General features: G+C 41.6%; 1 protein-coding gene across 1 annotated transcript; it reads left to right on the top strand.

Annotated features, from left to right (window-relative positions):
- Positions 1–5,472: 5,472 nt before the first annotated feature.
- LOC138950037 (uncharacterized) lies at positions 5,473–23,505 on the top strand. The gene is made up of 3 exons (XM_070321822.1): positions 5,473–6,025; positions 17,189–17,305; positions 23,407–23,505. Exons 1-3 carry the CDS (start codon positions 5,594–5,596, stop codon positions 23,503–23,505), a joined length of 648 nt encoding a protein of 215 aa, XP_070177923.1. The 5' UTR covers positions 5,473–5,593.
- The last annotated feature ends 4,231 nt before the right edge of the window (positions 23,506–27,736 follow it).

Raw genomic sequence — 27,736 nt, 5'->3', positions numbered from 1 at the left:
ATATATATATATATATATATATATATAAAACATCAGAAATAGTGAAAGAAACAATTGAAAGTCAGCAGAGACTTTCTTCCGAGATTTGTTAAAATCTCTTAGCAGAGATAGAGAGAGAAATGAGTATCCTTTCACAGACAGCCATATATATATCCCATGACCTCCCTTCTTTGTCTCTGTTACTTCAGTATGGGTATATATGTTGTATTTTTATAGCTCAATAAATACATCATGGACTCCAAAAAATATATGATAGTGCAGATTCCGATTTGGGCAAAGGACTACTTTCCTCCCGACCTTTGACCTCGCGCCGAACAATGTGACACATTTGTATGAAGTTCTAAAATCGTATTGCACGGCTCAGAAAACCATATCAGTTGCACGCAAAAATGAATCTCAGAACTGATCTGATGTATGGGATGCAATAAACAAACGTTTCTTTCATTATGAAAGCAATGCAGATAAAAAAAAAACGAACATTCAACTTACAAGATACCCAGATGCTAGTGAACCAAAACAAAAACACGAGTACCCTCCCTTGCATCGTTAGCAGACGACTTTTGAGAGTCTGTCAGTAATGTGTTTGGTGTGCGTCTTCAGTTTCTCTGGCAGTGTCGGTGTGGGAACTGACAGAAGCTAGGGAGCACAGATAATAGAAGCCCTGTCACATAGACTAATCACACAATCAATACACATTTGGCTCATGTTTTAAATGACAGTTTCGAGTTAGTTAGTCAAACTCAAAGCAACAACACTGCCCGGCACTGGTGACATGCGTAGCGAGACCGAGAAGGTCCTTACCTGGCACGGTTTGGCTTCGCTATCAAACATCGGCTGTTTCACGTGTTTTGCGAGCAAGTCTACTCTTTTGCCTGGCTCTGCAGTAAGTCCACATTGGCGATGAAGGTATCCAAGAACTTAACGTGTGTATTTTCCGTAATCCAGTCATATTCCTTGAAAATGCAATCAATCGGCGGTGACAGACGTGTCAGCAATTCGCGACTTCAAGGTCCCGTTTTCCTCACACCCATACCAGTTTAGGTTCATCCATCCAAACACACTCGCAAAACAGTTTATCACGTAGATACATTTCAAATAGGGAGCAAATGGTTAAATCTAAACCTACATATTTGTTCCCTAAAATTTGCTTCTCTGTCAATGAGCCTAATTGTATACTAACACGTTCGAGAAAAACAACGTGGAATCGATTCTGAATCGAGTAAGCCAAATGGGTCCCAAACCCGTTTCGCCCGTTCTGCCGACCTGAAACGCAAAACAAAAGAATTGTGCGCTTCAACTAAATTAATTTCTATTCGACTTCATTACTTTCTTGCAACTTATGAACCTTTACTTAAAGCTTTTAAATGGTCTGAAAGTAGTGTTACCGCGTACTTATCGATGCACTCATTCGTTTTATTGAGTCACTTCGTAGACACCACCTTAACGTTGGACTTTTCTCGGAAACTATCAAAGCGATCGGGCTCATATTTTGTTTAGTCGTGACCTCCAATGACCTCTACACTTTAACGATGGTTTCGTTGACCTTTGACCTTTTTCAAGGTCACAGGTCAGCGTCAAAGGAAAAATTAGACATTTTATATCTTTGACAAAGTTTCTCGGAAACTATCAAAGCGATCGGGCTCATATTTTGTTTTGTCGTGACCTCCAATGACCTCTACACTTTAACGATGGTTTCGTTGACCTTTGACCTTTTTCAAGGTCACAGGTCAGCGTCAAAGGAAAAATTAGACATTTTATATCTTTGACAAAGTTCATCGGATGTGATTGAAACTTTGTAGGATTATTCTTTACATCAAAGTATTTACATCTGTAGCCTTTTACGAACGTTATCAGAAAAACAAGGGAGATAACTAGCCTTTTCTGTTCGGCAACACACAACTTAACGTTGGGCTTTTCTCGGAAACTATAAAAGTGACCGGGCTCAAATTTTATGTGAACGTGACTCATTGTGTTGTGAATAGCAATTTCTTCCTGTCCATCTGATGCCTCATATAATATTCAGAACTGCGAAAGTGACTCGATCGAGCGTTTGCTCTTCTTGTTTTTTCAGCGACGGTCACATAGTTAGGTTGCAAAAGGGCTAAGTCTCGCTGGCAACAGTTTTACAGTCCACAGATCGCAACAGTGCCGCTAGTAGTCTACACTTTGTGTTTGATGGTAGAATGGGATATACAGATTACAACACTCGTGGTTTTTTATATGGCTTGTATTTCAGTCAAGACCCAGCGGGAATATCAATCGAGAGCCACTCGCCAGAGGCTCGTGTCTCCCGATGATATTCATCCGCTGGGTCTTGACTGAAATACAAGCCATATAAAAAACCACTCGTGTTGTAACCTATACATATATAGGTGTCCTTTTATATATATAGTTATATATATATATATATATATATAATTCAATTTTCTTTTAAATCTGGGGGAGGGGGGGGGGGTGTGTTTCTTGAGAAGAATGAGGGCCATATGTTATTTCTATTCTAAAAGATATGCACAATATTTGGATTTTGTGTTTAAAGAGATAATGTTTTGAATGAAAGTAATTTTGAGAATTCGTAAGAATTAAAACTACAGTTTGACGCTTACCCCTGAACAAATTCTGACCATTTCTTTTAAGCGTTTCTGTGCAACAGTGGGAACTTTGAGTTGGGTCTGTCCAAACGCAATATTAGAATCCTAATTAGTGCCATGCAAGAGAATTCTAGAACCCTTCCTGTTTGCAATAAAACATGTCTCTGCTTTCTGCTTCATGTCTTTGATTATTCCCATGATCTATTCCTTTCGCAGACGATGGATACGAAACTGTTGTTTATCGAGGCTCAAGAACCTACTCCAAGACAAAGGTCCTGTGTTCCAAGAGTGATGATCACCTCTCAGGTAATTTGCCTGTTAAAAAAATCAAATCTGTTTAGTGCGGTATTGTTGGGTAGGTGTGGATATAACGAGGCTGTTGCACTGTTGTATAGTCTTTCAAAAAGACGAACAAATGATTCTGAATAATTTCCGGCGTTCCGCTCGCTGTAACGGACAGGTAGGCAAAGATAGTATGCTGATAGACTGACGGAGAGATAGGCAGGAAGGCGGGCAGACAGACTGATAGCCTTACTGTACATCAAAAACGTGTTTGATCGTTGTACACCCATTGACGTCTTCCGGTAACTTGAAATTAAATCCAGTGTTCATAGATCTAACACCATTGTGCGGGTATGGAAGGTGGGAGCAGAGGAGAGGGGGAGGGAGGGGGATCAGTTTTCATTGTGTGTATATAAATAGAGAATACTACATGGCTTGCTGTGTCGTACCAGATTTACACGAGTTTTTTTTTTAAATATTGAACTGCGAGCGAAAGCGAGCTGTTCACTATTTGAAAAAGCAACGAGTGTAAATCTGGTACGACACAGCAAGCCATGTAGTATTCTGTTTATCCTACATACTGTACTTACGTGTATTTTACTGAAAATTTCCTGCATTCGAGGCAGCTAAATTGAAGACGCTTGTTTTGGAACCTCGATCTCTTCTAAAGCCTCGTGCAATCTATTACGTCAAAGCAAAGAAACGTCACTCTGAAAGTGTGGCGTGACGTGTTAGTTATAAAAATCCATCGAGGGTAATTAGCGAGCGCAATTTTTGTTTCTATAATGACGTTTGTCTCGGTGACTTTGGCATCATAAGCAGTGGAAAAACAGGTCCCTACCAGACTTGCTTGACATGACCTCATTTACATGATATACACACGTGTGATTTGAACGATTATTATCTCACGGGTGTCTCTCTCACGTATGTAGGATACATATATATAGAATGACGTCAAGAGCGAGAATGCATAGAAATTATCCATGAGCAAGGGAGATCATCCTTTACTCTGTGTGTGTCTCCACCGCCTACATTCCAACTAGTGGAATTTTGAAAGCAGGGAGCGCATTAGAGGTAATGGAAGAGGTGGGGGGTGGGGGTAAGAAATAGATCTAGAAAGAACTCTTCACAGACAGCCTACTGGAGAATCAAACCCTTTCGGAGCCGATTGCAACACTGAACAAGAATAACCCGAGGAGAGTTCCACAACCTCAATGGATTGGGAACTCCCCATAAGTGCATTTAAGGGCATTCTCATAGAGTGCTGAACCTGAAAAAGTCCGTTTTTGTTTAGCCAAGACTGTTACCGGTTTCTTACTCTTCACTGACAGTTGCATGGGCCTACCGCAGAAATGTGGTTTTCTCTTTTGCATAGAAGTTTGAGAGTTCTTCTCTGTTTTATGCCAAGAGACAGCCTGATGAGAGCTTCTCAGCTCGAAACCGGTAGCAGTCTTGGCTAAACAAAAACGGACCTTTTCAGGTTCAGCACTCTTTGAGAATGCCCTTAAATGCACTCATATATATATATATATATATATATATATATATAACAAAATCAAGGAAAAGAAAAGCCAAACAAAGAATGTCAAGTGGCAGCCCAAATTTTCGACCTGTTGCCAGGCCTTCCTCAATTTCGCTCGAAGTATCTCTAGTATGTTGATAAATCATTCTGAAAGTTTCAAAGCAATCAATCAGGTCATTACTAAAGTACAGCGCTTTTTGTTAGCACACCTCTAAACAATGACCCGTTTTTGTCTGCTGTTGCGGTTGACACCCGCATTAGTAGGAATAGTATAGCACACGATATACGCAAGCTAGCTGAACAAAACAACCTGCTCGGAGTAGATAATTGGTTTGACTTTCTTCTCACATGTAAAAGTTACAAAGTTTTGCCTATTGTGATTTGTTGTCGATTTTTGAATTGGGCCCTTCCGTTTTTGTCCAGTCGATTTTGAGGGTACCCCTATTTCAGCGGCGGTCACGATATCCTTGTAAAAGATATCTTTAATCCAAAAATTGATCCTTAACTGCTATATATAAAGTGTTAATGAAATTACACGGGAATTAATGCTTTAATTTGGGTGCGAAATTTGTTGCAATAACTTGTTGGCCAAGTTTAGAGAGAGAGAGAGAGAGAGAGAGAGAGAGAGAGAGAGAGAGAGAGAGAGAGAGAGAGAGAGAGAGAGAGAGAGAATGTGTGTGTGGAGCTATTGGAAAAAAAACACTGGACAGATATTTATGAAACTTAAAATGTGAATTCTTCCAAATGATATTCCCACACGTTTACATTTAAAAAAATATTATTATTTGAATGTGTTGAGTTTGAATTGAAATTGTGCTCAGAAATGAAAGAAATTAGTTTTATGCAAATGATGTACATTGTTGGCTTTAGTGGGTCAGCAAGGCCACCGAGCCAGCGCTGTCTAGATGGAAAGGGGCTTCGGTCACCCCAGGACTTGCTAGCTTTGGTGATTAATATCGTGTGTTCAGTTTCTTTTAGGTTGATAGATTGACCAAACGCTTTGATATCGCTTCACGCGACTTGTTTATTAATGTGTGCGTGTACACATACAGACGAAGACTGCAGTCAACTTCACAACCAGTTACCTGCCAGCTTTAACCAGGGGGAGCAAAGAAGACTTGTAACAAATCTGACACAGTGGATACATGAGCAGCACAGACCCGAGTTATCGGATCCACAAAAGATACTGCGGACTCTCTGGATGTCAAAAAACCTGTCACTTCATCTCAACATGGCCATAAACACCCCTCGACCGTCGAGCATCACCCAGCAAGCGTTCTTCATAGGACAGAACTTGCCCGCACTGCTCCTTACCGTGTATCAGAAGGCAGGTGAAGGGGACTATCAGGCTGCTCGCAGCTACGCCCTTGAACAAGTACAGCATCATTCAAGAGTTATGCAAAACTATTGTTATCATGAATTCGTGGTCCTGCCAATCACGATTGAACAGACTGAACTGAGCCCGAAAAGTATTCAGGAAAAGATCAAGGAGGAAGTTAAGCGGGCCAGTGTCTACTACAAACAACCGGTGCACCTGAGCGAAGAAGCCTACATCAGTCTAAGGAAGGGCATGGCGGTGGTCTCTGCAGGAACAATGATGCCCTACTTCCTGCAACACCAGCCCTCTGAACCGGTAAGTCCGTATGTCCGGGGAAGGATTAAGGTCGTATTTTCTCACAGTGAATTTTGATTGCCTACGAAAGCATGTTCATGAAAAGTAGATGTCGAAAACATGTTATTAGTTTAAATACAAATAAATATCAGTTCTTTCCTAAAATAACTTGGCATTCCAGCCTGATGTCTAGCTACTCTGCTGAACCCGTTGTAAATATGAAAGTTCTCGTTACCGTTCACCGTGAAAAAAATACAACTGGGCTTCCTAAATTTATCGTTGTGATTGCAGATAATTGCAGCCTGAGTCTTATTCAAGGGCGTGGTGTCCAACATTTGATGTCTCGACAGGCCAATAGGTTTTGTTTTCAGTTAAAAACAAATGGAAATCATTTTTTAAAGGGCAGCCTGGCCTCAAAAATGCACGGAGTCGAGTGCAAACACGCGTTTAAGAGTTTTCCGAATTGATTCAACTAAAAACTGTTGATTTGGTCCAGAAGAAGATACTTTTATCATTAGTTTGAAACCATGAAAATGAGTGAAACTTTCTGCTAGTTCTCACAATCCGCAAGAAGGGCCGAAACGACTCAAAATCCGCGACCGACAACTCTGTCAGCACAAGAAGAGACGCCGCAGCGTTAGCCTGGCAGTGACGTCATCCGCGGAACCCGATAAGGCCGCTGCGAAGTTTACAGTACAATGCAGAGTACAGCTGGGCATCGGTAATGCTGTACGCGTGATCGATTCTTGCACAAAGTAAAGTGCCCGGTAGCTCAGTTGGTCGAGCACTGGACTTGTGATCGGAAGGTCGCAGGTTCGAATTCGGGCGGGGACGGACACGGGTCAACTTTATGTGCAGACCCAGAGACGGAAGCCATGTCCCACCCCCGTGTCATCACAATGGCACGTAAAAGACCTTGGTCATTCTGCCATAAGTGCAGGTGGCTGAATACACCTAAACACGCAGACACCTGGGTAGCGCGACTCCGTTGCTGCTAGCTTTCCACTGGGAGAAAGCGACCCGAATTTCCCAGCGATGGGACAATAAAGTAATGAAAAAATGAAAAAAAACAAAAAGTATTAGGGTGGTGGTATCTTCTCAGGACCCATGTTCCCATCTTCTCTTCTTTGATCTGACCAACTGCAACCTTCACAAGTTATTTCTAAAGTGGTTCACATGCTGTTGCTACTCCCCCACTCTACCCGGTTAAACCATAAAGTTGCTCAACCACAGACCCTCGTGTCCCTGGTCAGTAGACACTTTACACTGAAGAAGGTCCGCTTGAGGTGTCACGCCAATTACCGTGTACGTGTGAGGTATTGAATTTAAGACAAAAACCAACTCTGTCGGTGGGAAAATCTAGGAAAGAGATGATGACAATACCTCTTCAGTTACTCACTCAAGTAGGTAGACGGAGATAAGATAAAGGGAAGAGAGACGAAGACAAAGATGAAACAGTGAATCTAATGTGGAAAATGGGGGAGGGGGGTTCGGCCGCAAAAAAATCAAAGATGAATTTGTCAAACTGTGATTGTAATGGTTATCGTGTGCGTGTGTGTGTGTGTGATTGATAACACATATATGTGTGTGTGTGTGTGTGATAACACGTATGTGTGTGTGTGTGATAACACGTATGTGTGTGTGTGTGTGTGTGTTGTGTGTGTGTGTGTGTGTGTTTGTGTATGTGTGTGATTACACGTGTATGTGTGGTTGTGTGTGTGGGTGTGTGTGTGTGTGTTTGTGTTTGTGGGTGCATGTGTGTGTCTGTGTGTGAGTGTGTAAGTGTGTGTGTTTGTGTCCCTCGACGCGTGACATTATATGCCAATAAGTTGAACAAAAACAGGGTTCAAGTGGGAACACCTGAACAAAAGCAGGAGGGGGACGGAAGACACTTTATAAACTCCGTTTTTTACTGCGAAATTTTGGCATGGGAAAAGACACCCCATCCTAAGTTTCTCTTCACCTACCCGTGAAGTATGCTTGAGGGGCTTGACTAGACAACTCGATTGCGCTCACTACACGGTATAAAGAGAGCGCCGTTCAACCCGGCCGATTCCTCGGCTGACGTCACGCGTCCAAGGGAAGTAATTTTCGAGCCGGCTGCATTGACTCAGCCAAGCATGCAAACTTTCTTCGATTAAAGATCTTCGGACTTGTGTTATCAAGCTGTTAAAATCGCCAAGTAACTTTTAAGTACAGTTTCAGTTACATGAGAACTCATTCTGATGAACAGATTTTGAGAGCCACAACCCAACAGCTGCCCTTTAACTTACAGACTTGCACGTTTAGTTTGTTTCTTTAGCAATGTTCATTTATGGCTTGACGGTCCAACGCTTGTGATACTAGAGAGATATAGGGGCGATGGTGGCTCGACTTTGGTGATGGGTTCGTGCCCTCAGAATTCGGTCACACTAAAAGAATCAAGCGCTGCACAGGACTAATAAACGATTTTAACACATTCGTGTTATTTGATTAGATTTTTGGATTTAATTTGAGACGGCTTTTAATTAAAGGACCATAACAGGCTCTTTTTAAGGTCAGATAAAGCAGTTGGGGTTGATTTAATGATATAGGTTAGCATCTACAGATGCAAAATCCGATCAGTAAATCTCAGGTTTTGTGTTGCATCAGTCTAATTTTACACAAAATGCATGCTCAAAATGCGACCAAATTCATCTGCTACGCGAGACTTCAAATTCCCCGCGGCAGCAAGCCCTTGGCTCTGACGTCACACTGGGGAGCCAGAAGCGTTGAAAGTAGCAACGCTCGGTGTGCGTCTTTGCTGCAGCTGTGGATGCGCGCGTGCTCCCGACATCATGCCGAGAGAGTTTTTTGTGTTTGTGTTTGTTTGCTTAACGCCCAGCCGACCACGAAGGGCCATATCAGGGCGGTGCTGCTTTGACATATAACGTGCGCCACACACAAGACAGAAGTCGCAGCACAGGCTTCATGTCTCACCCAGTCACATTATTCTGACACCGGACCAACCAGTCCTAGCACTAACCCCATAATGCCTGACGCCAGGCGGAGCAGCCACTAGATTGCCAATTTGAAAGTCTTAGGTCTGACCCGGCCGGGGTTCGAACCCACGACCTCCCGATCACTGGGCGGACGCCTTACCACTAGGCCAACCGTTCCGGTCCGAGAGAGTGTGCTGCTGCCAAATGTTTGGAGTTGCAAAAAAAAAAAAGACTCAGGCTTGAGTTTTTATATTTAGTCAAGTTTTGACTAAATATTTTAACATCGAGGGGGAATCGAAACGAGGGTCGTGGTGTATGTGCGTGTGTGTGTGTGTGTGTGCGTGTGTGTGTGTGTGTGTGTGTGTCTGTGTGTGTGTGTAGAGCGATTCAGACTAAACTACTGGACCGATCTTTATGAAATTTGACATGAGAGTTCCTGGGTATGAAATCCCCGAACGTTTTTTTCATTTTTTTGATAAATATCTTTGATGACGTCATATCCGGCTTTTCGTGAAAGTTGAGGCGGCACTGTCACGCCCTCATTTTTCAACCAAATTGGTTGAAATTTTGGTCAAGTAATCTTCGACGAAGCCCGGGGTTCGGTATTGCATTTCAGCGTGATGGCTTAAAAATTAATTAATGACTTTGGTCATTGAAAATCTGAAAATTGTAAAAAAAAAAATTTTTTTTAAAACGATTCAAATTTACGTTTATCTTATTCTCCATCATTTGCTGATTCCAAAAACATATAAATATGTTATATTCGGATTAAAAACAAGCTCTGAAAATTAAATATATAAAAATTATTATCAAAATTAAATAGTCCAAATCAATTTAAAAACACTTTCATCTTATTCCTTGTCGGTTCCTGATTCCAAAAACATATAGATATGATATGTTTGGATTAAAAACACGCTCAGAAAGTTAAAACAAAGAGAGGCACAGAAAAGCGTGCTATCCTTCTTAGCGCAACTACTACCCCGCTCTTCTTGCCATGAGCGGTGGACTGACGATGCTACGAGTATACGGTCTTGCTGAAAAATGGCATTGCGTTCAGTTTCATTCTGTGAGTTCGACAGCTACTTGACTAAATATTGTATTTTCGCCTTACGCGACTTGTTATTTGTTTCTATCCGACTGGGTAACAACTACAACGACGACAATAACACTGACAACAACTCGAAAACCAAGAACAACTACAATGTCAACAACAACAGCTTTACACTGATAAACTGTAGGTGCAACACGATTGATTTGACACGTTACAACCTTGATTTCATCTACGACGACGACAACAACAACATCAACTTAAATTCGAGAACATAATTATACGTCTTCACTGACAACATAGCCAACAACAAATCCGATAGAACTTCAACTACACTCACAACAGTGATCATGGGCTGCCTAATCTATTTGCTGAGTCTGGCAGACATTTTACTTCCACCCTTGAGAGAGAATGTTTTTTCCTCGTACACTTTGTGCCTCAAACCTGACTAAGAGGATACAATTCTACATTAATCCCCGATTATCAACCCAAATAGGTGGGACACTTCCGTCTCAACTCGGACGCCGCTGTAAAAAAGACATGATCTCCAGTAACAGACGCTGATAACGACTCATACAGCTATCTGCTCGCTCCTAAGCCACTGCCCCAGCCTGTATGTCTACACACTGGCACCAGACTGAGCTGTTAACCCGTGGTTTGTAAAAATGTTAAAAAAATATTGTACAAATTACGTCGAACCTAAATCCGCGATTTGTAAAAAAAAAATAAAAAATCTCTATTCAGCCTATTGTCCCATCGCTGGGAAATTCGGATCGCTTCCTCTAAGTGGAAAGCTAGCAGCAACAGAGTCGCGCTACCCCAAAGTCAAGGGATCCATTAGATTTGTTTTTCTTTCTTTTTCCATTTCGTTATTTTCCTTCATCGCTGGCGAATTCGGATCGCTTCCTCCCAGTGAAAAGTTAGCAGCAACAGAGTCGCGTTTGTGGTCCAAGTTGTGGAAATTTCCAAGTTGTGGAATGTGTCCAAGTTGTGGTATGTGTCCAAGTTGTGGTATGTGTCCAATATGTGCAATGTTGTGGTATATGTCCAAGATGTGGAATGTGTTCAAGATGTGGTATGTGTCCAAGTTGTGGTATGTGTCCAAGTTGTGGTATGTGTCCAAGTTGTGGAATGTGTTCAAGATGTGGTATGTGTCCAAGATGTGGAATGTGTCCAAGATGTGGAATGTGCCCAAGTTGTGGTATGTGTTTAAGTAGTGGTATGTGTCCAAGTTGTGGTATGTGTCCAAGATGTGGTATGTGTTCAAGTTGTGGTATGTGTCCAAGTTGTGTTATGTGTCCAAGCTATTGTAATGTGTCCAAGTTATGGTATGTGTCCAAATTGTGGTATGCGTATAAGATGTGGTCTGTGTCCAAGTTGTGTGTATAGAATAGAATAGAATAGAATAGAATAGAATAGAATAGAATAGAATATATTTTATTGTCGGAACCAAATTGGTTATTGACACAAAGAGCGATTAAAACAATCTGAAATAAACTTTCCTAGACGAATTTGTATTCTGTCTTCGCAAAATACTTCACTAGGTTTATTGTTGGAATACTTTATATCTATATTTGATAGATCCTTTATAAAATCATTTCGCAGTTCAGTGAACTTTTGACATCCGTCTAGGAAGTGAATTTCATCTTCAATAACGTTGCATTTATTACATAAACGATTTTCTCTTGGTATGTTATTATGTCTTCCAGTTTCAATTTTTAAAGAGTGTGTACTTGTCCTTAATTTACTCAGTAAATGTCTATGCTTGATATTCGTAATGCTTATAAGGTATGGCTGAACTTCGTATGTCTTGCTTACAGAGGAATAAAATTTCAGCCTTGGACGACCTTCACATTTAATTTTCTCCCAAAACTTTATGTAGTTAATCCTTAACTTTTCTTGTATGGCGTTTTGTAGTTTACCGATGTCAAATGTATATTGATTAAGCCATACATGTTTAAAACCTATTTTGTACAAAAGCTCTTTGATGAAAGTTAGCCACGGATTTTTTGGCGCTTGGTTTAACATTTCTTCATATATTTGATGAATAAGTGATTTATTCTCCGTTTTCAAAATATGTGCCCAATACGATATGCTTTGTGATAACATGTTTAGTCCCAAAGGAAATCTTCCTATTTCTGCTAAAACTGGAATCCACATGGCTTTTTTGTGCACACCAAGAATAAATCTACAAAATTTAACATGTACAGATTCGTGAAGACATTCATTCGAAATACATCTTTCAAAAAAGTTTTCAATGTCATTGGTATCGTTTTTGCTCGTGAACATGTAAGGGAACCAAATTTCTGCTCCATATGTTAAAATGGGGTTAACCAATGAATCAAATAAATGAAATATTGTATCAACTTGCACATTTTCATTTCTAAATGTTTTTCGAAGAGAATATGCTGCTTTATTTCCTTGTTTACTTAAATGTTCTTGCGCCAAAGTTAGTTTACCATTTTGATTAAATATCATGCCTAAATATTTGTATTGGTCGGTTGTTTTGATTATATTTTCACCGCATTTGAATATTGTCTTTATTTTGGGGGTTATTTTGCAAAAAACCACCATCTGAGTTTTATCTTTATTAATTTCTAATCCCCATTTATGACAATACATGTCTAAATAATCCAATTTTTGTTGTATGCCCACCTTTGTCTTTGATAACATAACCATGTCATCGGCATATAATAAACATGATATTTTATCGTTTGAGTTAATTTTGATAGAAGGTGAATCAAAATCTGGCATATCTTTAACTATGTCATTTATAAATATATTAAACAAAGTTGGACTGAGGGTATTTCCTTGATGTACTCCCTTTTTAACTGTGATGTCATGGGAATATCCATTTATCATTTGTGTGCACACAGTTGTATTGTTGTACATGTTTTCTATTATTTTATAACATTTTCCTCTGATTCCAACCTTACGTAACTTAAATAACAGGGCTTCATATATGTATATGTCCAAGATGTGGTATGTGTCCAAGTTGTGGTAATTGACCAATTTGTGGTATGTGTCAAAGACGTGGTAATATCGTCATGTGTCCAAGTTTTGGTATGTGTCTAAGTTGTGGATTGTGATGGGACAATAAAGAAATGGAGAAAAAAAATCACAGATTCACTGACTTTCGGGTAGCGCGACTCTGTTGTTTCTAGCTTTTCACTCGAAGGAAGCGACCCAAATTTCCCAGCGATGGGACAATAAAGACAAGTCGCGTAAGGCGAAAATACAATATTTAGTCAAGTAGCTGCCATTTTTCAGCAAGACCGTATACTCGTAGCATCGTCAGTCCACCGCTCATGGCAAAGGCAGTGAAATTGACAAGAAGAGCGGGGTAGTAGTTGCGCTAAGAAGGATAGCACGCTTTTCTGTACCTCTCTTTGTTTTAACTTTCTGAGCGTGTTTTTAATCCAAACATATCATATCTATATGTTTTTGGAATCAGGAACCGACAAGGAATAAGATGAAAGTGTTTTTAAATTGATTTGGACAATTTAATTTTGATAATAATTTTTATATATTTAATTTTCAGAGCTTGTTTTTAATCCGAATATAACATATTTATATGTTTTTGGAATCAGCAAATGATGGAGAATAAGATAAACGTAAATTTGGATCGTTTTATAAATTTTTATTTTTTTTTTACAATTTTCCGATTTTTAATGACCAAAGTCATTAATTAATTTTTAAGCCACCAAGCTGAAATGCAATACCGAACCCCGGGCTTCGTCGAAGATTACTTGACCAAAATTTCAACCAATTTGGTTGAAAAATGAGGGCGTGACAGTGCCGCCTCAACTTTCACGAAAAGCCGGATATGACGTCATCAAAGACATTTATCAAAAAAATGAAAAAAACGTTCGGGGATTTCATACCCAGGAACTCTCATGTCAAATTTCATAAAGATCGGTCCAGTAGTTTAGTCTGAATCGCTCTACACACACACACACACAGACACACGCACATACACCATACCCTCGTTTCGATTCCCCCTCGATGTTAAAATATTTAGTCAAAACTTGACTAAATATAACAAGTCGCGTAAGGCGAAAATACAACATTTAGTCAAGTAGCTGTCGAACTCACAGAATGAAACTGAACGCAATGCAACGCAGCAAGACCGTATACTCGTAGCATCGTCAGTCCACCGCTCATGGCAAAGGCAGTGAAATTGACAAGAAGAGCGGGGTAGTAGTTGCGCTGAGAAGGATAGCACGCTTTTCTGTACCTCTCTTCGTTTTAACTTTCTGAGCGTGTTTTTAATCCAAACATATCATATCTATATGTTTTTGGAATCAGAAACCGACAAGGAATAAGATGAAAGTGTTTTTAAATTGATTTCGAAAATTTAATTTTGATCATAATTTTTATATTTTTAATTTTCAGAGCTTGTTTTTAATCCAAATATAACATATTTATATGGTTTTGGAATCAGCAAATGATGGAGGATAAGATGAACGTAAATTTGGATCGTTTTATAAAACAAATAATTTTTTTACAATTTTCCGATTTTTAATGACCAAAGTCATAAATTAATTTTTAAGCCACCAAGCTGAAATGCAATACCGAAGTCCGGGCTTCGTCGGAGATTACTTGACCAAAATTTCAACCAATTTGGTTGAAAAATGAGAGCGTGACAGTGCCGCCTCAACTTTCACGAAAAGCCGGATATGACGTCATCAAAGACATTTATCAAAAAAATGAAAAAAACGTCTGAGGATATCATACCCAGGAACTCTCATGTCAAATTTCATAAAGATCGGTCCAGTAGTTTGGTCTGCATCGCTCTACACACACACACACACAGACAGACAGACAGACAGACAGACAGACAGACAGACAGACAGACAGACACACATACACCACGACCCTCGTCTCGATTCCCCCCTCTACGTTAAAACATTTAGTCAAAACTTGACTAAATGTAAAAAGGAAGACAAATCCCATAGACCGATATCTCCCTTGACTTTGGGGTATCGGGACTCTGTTGCTGCTAGCTTTCCACTGGGAGGAAGTGATCCGAATTTCCCAGCGACGGGACAATCTAGTAATGATATGGAGAAAGAAAACAAAATCAACGGAGTCGCGCTACCCCAAAACTCAAGGGATTTTATTTGTGTGCCTTGACTATTGGGATGACAAGAAGATATATCGGGAACATTAACGTGATTTGTAAAAAAAAATGATTACAATTCACGGGGCGCGCAGACCCTTAATTTTAACTCCCCAGGCTCAAAACTGTAAGGTTCAGCAGCTAAAGTTTCTTCTATGAATACCCATTTTGACGTCATCGAAAATTTTACCCAGAATTCACCACTTCCGTACTCTCGCGGACGTTCGAGATACAATGGCCGCCAGATCGGAACGCGAAAACGCTTCGCTTCAGCCACGAAATTCGTCGGATTATGGCCTAAACGATTCCGAAATAAACTAAACCCTGTGAGGCATGCATATGTCTGGTTAACCTAAGTCACGCCAAAACGCAAATAATCGCGTTTTTGACCTTAAAAAGAGCCTGTTATGGTCCTTTAACCATCGCCGGTCGTCGTGGGTCCGTGTGGACCCAGAAGGGTGTTTAATTGCAAATATCTCTTAAACCATTTGGAATTTTCTAATGAGCTTTTAAGAATGCCTCAGACACATAAAAAGCTTTTATGTCATAAAAGATTATAACATTTCAGCGAGCAGTAAGTAAAAACAAGTCGCGTAAGGCGAAAATACAATATTTAGTCAAGTAGCTGTCGAACTCACAGAATGAAACTGAACGCAATGCCATTTTTCAGCAAGACCGTATACTCGTAGCATCGTCAGTCCACCGCTCATGGCAAAGGCAGTGAAATTGACAAGAAGAGCGGGGTAGTAGTTGCGCTAAGAAGGATAGCACGCTTTTCTGTACCTCTCTTTGTTTTAACTTTCTGAGCGTGTTTTTAATCCAAACATATCATATCTATATGTTTTTGGAATCAGGAACCGACAAGGAATAAGATGAAAGTGTTTTTAAATTGATTTGGACAATTTAATTTTGATAATAATTTTTATATATTTAATTTTCAGAGCTTGTTTTTAATCCGAATATAACATATTTATATGTTTTTGGAATCAGCAAATGATGGAGAATAAGATAAACGTAAATTTGGATCGTTTTATAAATTTTTATTTTTTTTTACAATTTTTAGATTTTTAATGACCAAAGTCATTAATTAATTTTTAAGCCACCAAGCTGAAATGCAATACCGGAGTCCGGGCTTCGTCGAAGATTACTTGACCAAAATTTCAACCAATTTGGTTGAAAAATGAGGGCGTGACAGTGCCGCCTCAACTTTCACGAAAAGCCGGATATGACGTCATCAAAGACATTTATCAAAAAAATGAAAAAAACGTGTGAGGATATCATACCCAGGAACTCTCATGTCAAATTTCATAAAGATCGGTCCAGTAGTTTAGTCTGAATCGCTCTACACACACACACACACACACACACACACACACACACACACACACACACACACACACACGCATACACCACGACCCTCGTTTCGATTCCCCCTCTATGTTAAAACATTTAGTCAAAACTTGACTAAATGTAAAAAAACGAAGGTCAAATTTAGACTACACAAGGAAGACATCGTGGGGCCGTGCGGACCCATGTTTCTCAAACTGAAGGAACTGCAACATAAAAACTAGGGAGAGAAGTCACAAACCTTCAGGTATTTGCTCTAAACATTATTTTGTACGATCTGTTTAATTTTGGAGTTAATACGCAAGTCGCGTGGAGTGAAATTAATACATAACAATGTGGGTCCACGCGGCCCCACGACGTCTACAGAAGGGTATTCACGTTTTTCCTTTTTTGAGAAGCTTTAGTCTGCACGGTAATAATTAAATTAGTAATTTAATTTAATTACTTCGATTCTCGCGTAAATATAACCACGGCGTCTACGGAAGGGGATGCACGTTTTTGCTTCTTTGGAAAGCATGGGTCTACGGAAGGGTATGCATATTTTTCCTTGATGTCTTCTTTGTGTAGTCGATAACCCGGTCGGGCGAGCGAAGGTTAAACCGACTCAATTTGAATCAATTAACGCACACACGAGAACAGATTCAGCTTGAGTTGTAAGTTATCATCACAATCAATATTTGTGCTTCTATAAATCAGATTTGTTTCAGAAATGGACATTACAGCTGGACGGACAATGGCGGCAGCTGCTCCACACCTTTCTTGACCATATGGCTGACGGGGGTGATCGAGACTGGCTTCAACAGCCACCAGAAGTGTTTCCAAAGGTATGTATGATACAGTAAATTAAAAAAACCAGGTAATTGACAAATTTCTAAAACAGTTAAGTAAATTTATATTTGTAAATACGTGCCAATGTATATTTGTAAACTTGTCTTTATATCAAGGACTATTAGTAGTAGTCCTTGATATATATATAAAAATAAAATATATATATATAATTTATACATTTACTGTTTAACTCAGATTTTTAACAAACTTTATACATTTTTTTTTAGGAAATTGTACATCTGATTTGAAGGGGTAGGAGTAGATTAAACTTATTAAAAACCTATTTCAGAGAAAACTAGTGCTTGGTAGATTGAGTGGAAATCATTTATTGATCTGGCATCCTGCCATTTGTTTGTTTGTTTGCTTAACGCCCAGCCGACCACGAAGGGCCATATCAGGGCGGTGCTGCTTTGAGTGCGCCACACACAAGACAGAAGTCGCAGCACAGGCTTCATGTCTCACCCAGTCACATTATTCTGACACCGGACCAACCAGTCCTAGCACTAACCCCATAATGCCAGACGCCAGGCGGAGCAGCCACTAGATTGCCAATTTTAAAGTCTTAGGTATGACCCGGCCGGGGTTCGAACCCACGACCTCCCGATCACGGGGCGGACGCCTTACCACAAGGCCAACCGTGCCGGTCATCCTGCCATGGGGAGAAAAAGAAGGGGTAAATGCAACCCAAAACAATGCGGATAACTTCTACATCTGCAGGTCGAATTACTTTATATTTGGTGTACATAAACTTCAGCTTATGCATGACCCGTCCACACAGTTGCACAAATATAGGTCATATGGTCTGAATTTTGTGCTATTTCCCAAAAAGTTTCCAAATTCGGGGAATGGCTCAACAGTACGAGGTTTGAAATTGAGCGGCAGGTATTGTACTTTGTGAACGCCCACCACTCACATTTGGACCAACGGTGTAAAATGATGATTTCTTTTTCTTATTGATTTTAAAATACACACCCATTACGGACATATCATTCGGGTGAAATCTGATAGGATGCTGCGTTACAGTCATGCCGTTGATTTTATACCTTGCCACTGACAGTCATGCCAATACTTGAGAGACTCATTTGATAATTGCAGAGCTCGACCTTGGGGGATTCGCAAAGATCGAGTGAACAAACTGTTGTGTTGAATACGCTGTGTTTGACATACAACTTACTCCCCCTATATTACTTTGACAAAGATCAAATGCACCTACTTCAGATCATAATACTTAATGTTGTAATTTATGTTTGCACATACGCGCTTCTAATGCCGATTAAACTCACCATTTTCAGTTCTCAATTGACATATGTGCATTTGTTTAAACCCCATGATGCAAGGGGATTTTAGTGTTTAGTTTCCAGATTAGTTAGTACCTACATTTGTATGCTTCGCGGAGATGAGCGTGACCCGTCTTGGTCTTTGGCTAGCTAGTGTGCCAGCGCTTTCTAGGTCTGCTAGTCTTGGTGAAACAATAACGCAGTATTTTCAGTTTTCTTCTGTTTGTTCCTCAGCTTGACATAATGTAATGATTTAGCTATACGGGACTTATTGTTAATATTGCTGTACTATTTTGTGTTTTATAGTAATGTCATATTGTGTACTTGTTGTGCATTTATAAACTTCGACAAACAATTATTGCAACAAATTTTGCACCAAAATTGAAACATGAATTCCCGTGTCACAAGCATGAACTCCCGTGTCATTTAATTCAAACTTTCTATGCCAGTTAAGGCCGTTCACTTGTCTATTTGGATCACCTTTCGATTTATAGATTTCTTTTACAGGGATCACGTGACCACCTCTCAAATAATGGTACCCTCAAAATGGACTGCAAAAAAGGAAGGGGCCAATTAAAATTCGAAACAATATTACAATAGGCACATCTTTGCAATGTTTAAATACGAGAAAAAAGTCAAATCAAATATTTACCCAGAAAATGTTGTTTTGTTTAGCTAGCTTACGTATTTTACGTATTACGTATGGTATGCTATTCCTACTGATGCAGGTGACGAACGCATGAGCGGTCGAAAACGGGCGTTTTTGTGTCCATTTTGAGGGGTATCATCACAAAAAGCAATGACTGAGTGGATTGCTCCGAAAATGTCCGAATATATTGCCAACACACAGAAGGTACTTCGAGTAAAATTAGATTGTTTCAGGTATTTGTTCAGATGTTACGCAATATTCCAGAAAAAGTTGTTGAACCCGTCATAGGATTGCTCACTTGTGAGTTGTGTCCCAAAAATTCATGACTTCGCATGTCTTCAGACAAATGCTTGATACAGGTACTGCCAAACTGTCATATGCATGTAATCACTATCGTAAATTTACTTGTCATGCAAACACATAAGAAACAAGTGCTAAATCAATCAATATCAATCAATCAGTATGAAGCTTATATAGCGCGTATTCCGTGGGTACAGTTCTAAGCGCTTGTCGAAGAGTTGTCAACACAGGACTAACAAAGAAACTAACATCTTCAGACGGACACGAACCCTATCACACACTAGCAAACCCTGGTAAACATATCAATGAACACATCAATAGCTAGGTCCAAACAAAATAATATTAAGCACAAAGAAAACACCTCTCACAGAGCACAGCACAGAATGTTTTTTGAGGCACAACACATCACGTCGAGCATGAAAGTCGCAGCCAGCTACGGGAAGAACTGAGTCTTCAACCTACTCTTGAACGCGTCAAGAGAGGGGCTCTGGCGAAGCTCAAGCGGCAGGGAGTTCCAGACGGAGGGGCCCGCGGAGGGAAATGCATGCTGACCAGCAGATGCGAGTTTCGAGCGAGGGATGTGGAGGTGGAGAGGGTCAGCAGCAGAACGAAGGGGACGGTCGGAGGGCTGGGTGTACAGGTCCAGGGAGGATTGAAGGTACTCGGGACCCCAAGACATACCCGTCCTCTATCTAGTAGAATACACCACCTGGCAGAATACACCACGTATTAATAGTTCCGGCGTTACATGGAAGAAAGACGGAAACCCAAAGCGATTCTGATTGGTCGAGACATTTTCATCGTCTGCACGGCAAAGCAGGGCACTAGAGAAGACGAGTGAACGCAACGGTGCCTTTCCATCAAAGTTCAAGCATAAACTTCAAATACAATCCATTTTGGTGGCATATACACTTGCTCAATTATTGGTTGTAGTAATGGAGGTTACCGACTTCGGAAATGGGGGTCCAAATTTTGCAGAATTCACAACGTTCCTTACGAATGATGGGTTCAAAATGCTGTGGGTAAAAGTTATCTGGAAGCAAAACAGTTATGCCACACAGTACTGTGCGATGTTTTCTGTATTGGGTTGCGGTGAAGTACACTGCATGTCACTACTAACATGTTCATTAAAAAGAAGAAAATTCGCGTGTTCGTGTGACCGATGTAATCGAAAGAAACTTTACACTCTTTCTTCGGACATTCAAAAGCAACTACACACACACACACACACACACACACACACACACACACACACACACACACACACACACACACACACACACACACGCGCGAATTCCAATATGGCCGTGGAACCGTTAACCGGTGTTTCGAAAACTGGTGTGTGTGTGTGTGTGTGTGTGTGTGTGTGTGTGTGTGTGTGTGTGAGAGAGAGAGAGAGAGAGAGAGAGAGAGAGAGAGAGAGAGAGAGAGAGAGAGAGGGAGGGAGAGAGAGAGATGTTTTTTCAATACCGACATTCAAACGAACAGTACTCACGCGCACTCACGCAGGTACGAACCCGCACACACACACAAACACCTCTCTCTCTCTCTCTCTCTCTCTCTCTCTCTCTCTTTCTCTCTCGCTCTCTCTCTTCTGGCCCATTTTGCGGGGATCAGGATCGAGCTGAAAGCAAGATGTTACAAGCCATCCAAGGCATGTACAGAAGAGTTAAAGCCCGAGTAAGATATGGGTGTAAACTGACAGACGCCTTTTTTTGTCACAATGACAGACGCCTTTTTTTGTCACAAAGGCCTCAATCAGGGAAAATAACCAGTCCGCTACTTTTCTCCCTGTTTATTAATGATCTGGCGTCAGACATTATTTGTAAGGGTAAACGTGGAATACAGATGGTGCCTCACCTACTTCAACTATTCATTTTGCTTTTCGCTGATGATATTGTATTGTCTGATACCGTGGTTGAATATTCTTGCCCACTAAGCTAATGACAAGAATTTAGAGGTTAACATGAAAAAAATCAAACATAATTATTTTTAGAAATGGGGGGATACATTTCTCAGAACGGGAAATGGTTTTTAATCGGCGTCAAGATGAAGATAGTAAACTCTTATAAGTATTTAGGACTTGTTCTCATTACCCGCATGACCTTCACAAATGCTCTTAATGATATGGCATCCAAGGCTAAGAAAGGTGTTTTTGAGTTATTGAGAACATTATGGAGACTCAGTGATTTCTCCGCAAACCTTTTTTGAAACTCTTTGATGCTCAGATACAAGCCTATTCTTTTATATGGTTCAGAAATGTGGGGTCTTTACCCACAAACACAGATTGAGAAGATTCACACTTTTGCGCTTAAAAACGTGGCTCCAAGAACACCTAACGACATAGCATATGCTGAAACTGGTCGCTATCCTCTGTACATTTTTTCTCACGTTGCATGTATAAAATATTGGTTACGCCTAGTCAAGATGAATGATTCCAGACTCCCTAAAAAAGCTTATAATATGCAGTTGTATTTGCACAGGCAAGGCAAGTTTTGTTGGACATCTCAAGTAAGATTAACTTTGTATACATCTGGTTTCGGATTTGTGTGGGAAAACCAAGGTGTGCAATGCGAGAAAGCTTTTTTGAAACGTTTTAGACAGAGGTTGATAGATTGTAATATTCAAAATTGGCAAGAGCTCATTAATACCAGCGCAAGGTTTGAGGTTTACAGAGTATTTATCTGTTTGCATGGAAACGTATTTTACTTTTGACAAACATTAGCATATTAGAGATGTGCTCATTAGGTTCAGCACATTTTAAGCACTAAAAGTGATTTTTGTTTATAACCCATATGCTAGACATTGTTGTATCATATTTTGTGTGTGTGTGTGTGTGTGTGTGTGTGTGTGTGTGTGTGTGTGTGTATGGGAGTGTGTGTGTGTTTGTGTGTGTGTGTGTGTGTGTGTGTGTGTGTGAAAATCATGAAATCGCTACCCGCGTTAAGCCAAGGTATCACTTTTGGGAATTCCCGATTTTGTCTCCCGTTTCTTGTCTGTAAGTAATTGAGGGGTTTCAAACGACGTACTCGGGCACCTTCAATTAAAAACGTCTTTAAAAACAGCTCAAACGGATTTAAAAAATATATAATCTGACCAGTTTACACACCCATGCCTCGTGAATAAAGGTCCCACCAGCTGTTAAGGGAACTGCATATTTCTCCGACGTCAAATGTTAGGTTGAGACGCGCATCCCCATCTGAAACCTTAATGGACGGATTTGCTCCCTGGCTGGCTGTGTACAGGCGTGTCACGTAAAGCTCAATTTTCCTGTTTACTACAGCTAGGAACCTCATGTTTTGCACACACTGTATGCACCACAATTCCAAGCTACTCATTTAATTTCAATTGAACCCAGAGTACCAGAGATACAAATTTAATCAGAAGACAGACAAACAAACAGACAAACAGACAAACTGACGGACAGAGCGTTTCTTATACACAACCCGTATACGGGATCGACACCTGCATCAGAATGAATAGCATAGCATAGCATACGCAATACAAACTATAACTCAACAAAACAACATGTCCTAATTAGATAATTGATTTGACTTTCTTCTGGTATGTAAAAATTGCAACGTTTTGCCAATTGTAATTTTTTGTCGATTATAAATTGGCCCTTTCCGTTTTTGTCCAGTCGATTTAGAGGGTATCCTTATTTCACCTGTGGTCACGTTATCCCTGCAAAAGAAATTTCATTCTGAAAGGTGATCCAGATAGTCAAGTGAACAGCCTTTAACTGGCATTGGAAGTTTGAATTAAATGACACGGGAATGCATGATTGAGTTTAGATGCGAAATTTCTTAAAGATTTTCTTTAGCGAAGTTTAGATTTTATTGAGTGTCAAGTGCCGAATCTGTTTGTGCAGACTTTGATTGCGTTTTTGGAAGCAGTCAAAAGGCTTTCGTACACAGAACAAGTAACAGTCTGCACAAGCGACCCAAGTATAAGAGACTGCCTGGAGTAAGTCTGTTTGTTAATAACATTTCTTTGTGTTGTTTTCGTTATTTAGTTTTGCTTCGTACTATTACATGCTTCTGTTACTCTGCTGAAAAGGTGACCATGCACTCTTTTCAAAACCGTTGTTGCTAAAGCTTATTGAGAGAGGGAGAGAACGACACAGGGAGACAGTTCGCGCGCGTGCATGCGTACGTGTGTGTGTGTGTGTGTGTGTGTGTGTGTGTGTGTGTGTGTGTGTGTGTGTGTGTGTGTGTGTGTGTGTGTGTGTTTACGTATAAACAGTATGTTATTCAGATACAAGTTTACAAAGTCATAGAATGTAGAATATAAGCAATAATCACAACAAAACAAACTTATGAATGTGCTCTTAGAGACAAAATAATAAAGTGGCGGACGATGTTGTAAATTCATAAGTCATGTGGGGTTTTGAGGGTAGACAAATGAATGTCAGTGCATTTTTGAGCAACTGTTAATCTCGCTTTAATATCAATTAAATTACATATTCTTACTCCGAATCACATAAAGCATTGGCGCAGTCTGAGATGCTAAGGTCTGAAAAGGCTACCCATCTTAAACAATTTAAAGGGAAGCAACCCCAACACAAAAAGTGTAAACGTAGCCATGGTAATGACCATATACCCAGGGAGTTACCTCCCATTGGGGCATGCTACGTCACTACCGCTACTCAACACGTGGTCAATATCATACGACTTTGTCAGCTCTGATGAGAAGGTTGTTGATTTTTGGCTCTCTCGTGGCTGTGCTGTTTGGTGTTTGTTATGACACCCACCGGCCACTTACCCGTCTTACTTGCCTCCTGCTTCGTAGTTGGTGAGTTCTTTCCTTTTTGGTCATTATTTTGACAGGAATGTTGTTGTAGTTGCTGACTTTTCGTCCGTTTTTGGACTTGTAAATTTTTCAGTAACTGATTGTTTGGCCGCCATTTTTGTTGGTCAGCATGGCTGACAGCGATAAAATGTGGCAAGGCCGATGTAATGGTGAGGTAAACCTTATATTACCTCCTTACTTGCCTTCTGCTTTGTTAGTTGGTAAGCTCTTTCCTTTTTGGTCATTAGTTTGACAGGAATTTCGTTGTAGTTGCTGACTTTTCGTCCGTTTTGGACTTGTAAATTTTCCAGTAACTTATTGTTTGGCCGCCATTTTTGTGGGTCAGCATGGCTGACAGTGATAAAACATGGCAAGGCTTATGTCATGGATCTACCAGACCATTGGTAATTGTTGTTGTTTCGGACTAAGCATGTAATACCGTTATGTCCGTTACTTATTCTGCCCCAAATGAACATGTGTTTTGGGGGCAGTTAAGCATGTCTTTGACTTCTTTTTCTTCTTGCTTTCCCTCTTTTAGGCATCGGAGCATGGCGCTCTGGTGTCTATACTGCTTAGCTCTTTATTTCCAGAGTTCCGCAGTTTGGGAGAGAAGAATTGCAGCGTCCCACGCCGCCTGCTGGCGATGTTTTCCCCCCCTTTATTGGGTGACGCTCGCTTTTCGGCGTCGTTGATGGCTGTCGGCGATGATTTCCGGGGAGGATCTCCTTGCTTCTTTGTCTTCTGCCTCCGTGGTTGACACTGCGGTAAGTCGAACTGGTCCACCGGCCCTCGTGAGGCTGCCGGACATTCCCTGCTGGGAAACAGTTCTTTGGCGCAGGATCCCAACCCGCAAACTTCTGTTTTGAACTCCCCTATTGTCACGTAGAGGTCATAGGCGTTTTCAGAGCAAGGGCGGCTTCTGTTTCCGGTAGTCGCGCTTCCGGGTTTTCCCGGAAGCGAAGGTCCTCTATCTCATGTACACGCAGAGGTCTTGACTGGAGTTGACCGCGGACTGGCCTTCGGGCGCTCGGGCTTCCGGCCCCAGTCCACTTCTGTTCTGACCTCACCTTTGCCTCGTCGCGGGCATTGGCGTTTTCAGAGTAAGGGCGGTAGCCGTTTTCGGCGCTGCGCTTCCGGTTTACCGGAAGCATAGGTCCTCCATTGCAAGTACACGTTGTGGTCTTGACTGGAGTTGACCGCGGACTGGCCTACGGACGTTCGGGCTTCCGGCCCCAATCCACGCAACCTTTGCTTCCGCATTGTGCGGCTTTGTCTGTTGCGTTTCCGGCTCTGTCCGGATACACTGCTCCTCTTCCTGACGTTTCCTCTTGGATGTCAGTGAGTGAGGAACAGCGGCTGGCCTACGGGCATTCAGGCTTTCAGCCTCGGCCAGGACAGTCGTCACTTCACCTGTTGGGTGTTGTGGCTACTGCCTATTCAGTTCTGGTGGCTTCGGATGTTACCTTCTCTTACTCTTACCCTCATACGGTAGGGGTTGAGACAGGACGGTTTCCGGGTGGACGGGTTAAACCGGGTGGACGGGTTTCCGGTTTCCGGTCATCCCGTTCATTAGTCTTCCACTGGCAACTGTGACTTAGGTCCGTGTCCGTTCGCTTGGCTATTCTGATGTACAGTCTTTAGCCAGCGATCAGACATGTTCTGGATTTCCGTCGAAGCTCTTGGGTGCTCTCGAAGCTGCGACGGAGGTCACTTCCAGATACTTTCCAGAGGGTACATCGGCTTCGGCTTTGGTTGCTCAGTTGGCGATGTCGTACTTCCGTTCCGCGAAGGAGGATGATTCCTACTTCCGGTTTGAGAGTCACCTTCGGTGTGTACCACCTTTCGCAGGTTTTGCATGGCTAGACCATCTCCTCCTGGAAGTGGTATCCCCAGTGTTCCGGTTCTGCTGCTCGTTCCTCACGGTTCAGTTCCGGAACACGCTCAGCCTTGGCTGGCTTCGGCTACACAGGCTTCGACTTTTGTTCCTTCTTTCATAAGAAGTTCACTTTGCCGAAGCCGGGTCGGAACTTGTTGTCATCCTTTGCTCTTCCGCGTACACCTTTACCGGTAACGCAGGAACTTCTTCCTCTGCTGGTGAAGCAGGTTTTAGAGGGACTTGGGTGTTGTGTTCCCAGATCACACCCTTGTCGCTTCGGAGGAATTTGGACGTCAGCTTTTGGAACTTGCCTCTTTCTCGGAGATAATCTTCAGAGCGCTCTCGCTCTTTCATGGAGTCACTGAATCCTTTCACACCTAGTGTGGATCAGGACGCTGATGACATCTCCACTCTTTTGGTCAGCCATTGCTAGGGTGAATGAAGAGCAAATGAGGCTGTCCTCCCTTCAGTACGCTCATACAGTCATGTGTCGGAGGGACGTGTTTCTCTCGCTTTCTCAGTTTACTGAGCAGTCTAAGAGAGACACCTTGAGAGCTTTTGCCCGTGGTAGAGGGATCTCTTTTGAACATCTGGTGTTCTATACCAGAAGAAAGGAGATCCAGTTGAACAGAGATCAGCAGTTCTCTTACTTCAAGGTTTGAAGCAGAGCTAGCCTCCTCAAGCAGGCTCAGGCCTCTGGCCAAGCTAAACCGGCAGCCAATAGGCTGTCTCTGACTGGTTCTTGAGTTTCGAGGAAAAGATCAGTGTCGGGCAGGGGAAGGGGCAGCTCTAGCAGCAAGCCTTACCCCCAATGAAGTGCTCCCGATCTCACCCCCCCCCTCCGCCCTCCACCTTGGTGATGGCGGGGGGTCCCCTCCCTGCACTTTCTCATTGGATGGTCTCTGTACACAGCCAATGGATGGTGGGAGTGGTGAAATCGGGCGACTTCAATCGATCTGACGGATGCAGATTTTCACGTTCTTATGCATCAGTCCGATCTTAACACAGCAAACAAGGTCCATCAGCTCGAGCACCCGCCGAGGTCTCTTCTGGTCGGATCTAGGGCTGGCCTTCGGGCATTCTGGCTTCCGGCCTCAGTCAGTGTAACAGTCGTTTCAGCCACGGGCTGCTACTTCTGTCGCACTTCCGGTTTTAACCGAAGAGGTTGTTCCTCTCACCGACGGTCAAGTAGGTACGTCAGGGTTTTTGGAACAACGGCTGACCTAAGGGCATCTAGGCTTTTAGCCTCAGCCTGTGCAACAGCCATTCCACCTGTCGGTGGTGGTGGTTGCTTTCTCTGTTCTTGTGGCTTCGGATTTCGACAATTCTTTCCTTATTTCTCTTCCTATGCAGGAGATGAGGCAGGACGATTTCCGTTTGGGTGGGGTTTCTGTCTTCACGTTACCCCGTTCACCCTTTTTGCCACAAGCAACTGGACTATGGTCCTTGTGTCTTTCGCCGAGTCGGACTCTGTCTTTCTCTAGCAAGCGGACGCGTTCTGGTGTTTCGTCCAAACTTAAGGTGCGCTTGAGTT

Source organism: Littorina saxatilis, linkage group LG16, assembly GCF_037325665.1.
Source record: "Littorina saxatilis isolate snail1 linkage group LG16, US_GU_Lsax_2.0, whole genome shotgun sequence".
Lineage (NCBI taxonomy): Eukaryota > Metazoa > Mollusca > Gastropoda > Littorinimorpha > Littorinidae > Littorina > Littorina saxatilis.
Note: the sequence above shows the minus strand (reverse complement) of the source record. Positions and strands in the feature narration are given on the sequence as shown.

Bases quoted from the DNA above. Each gene is read 5' to 3' on its own strand.
- LOC138950037 (XM_070321822.1), top strand. From the start codon at position 5,594: ATGTCAAAAAACCTGTCACTTCATCTCAACATGGCCATAAACACCCCT. The intron at 6,026-17,188 runs GTAAGTCCGTAT...GATTTGTTTCAG, and splicing joins AACACCAGCCCTCTGAACCG to AAATGGACATTACAGCTGGA. The intron at 17,306-23,406 runs GTATGTATGATA...CTGTTTGTGCAG, and splicing joins CACCAGAAGTGTTTCCAAAG to ACTTTGATTGCGTTTTTGGA.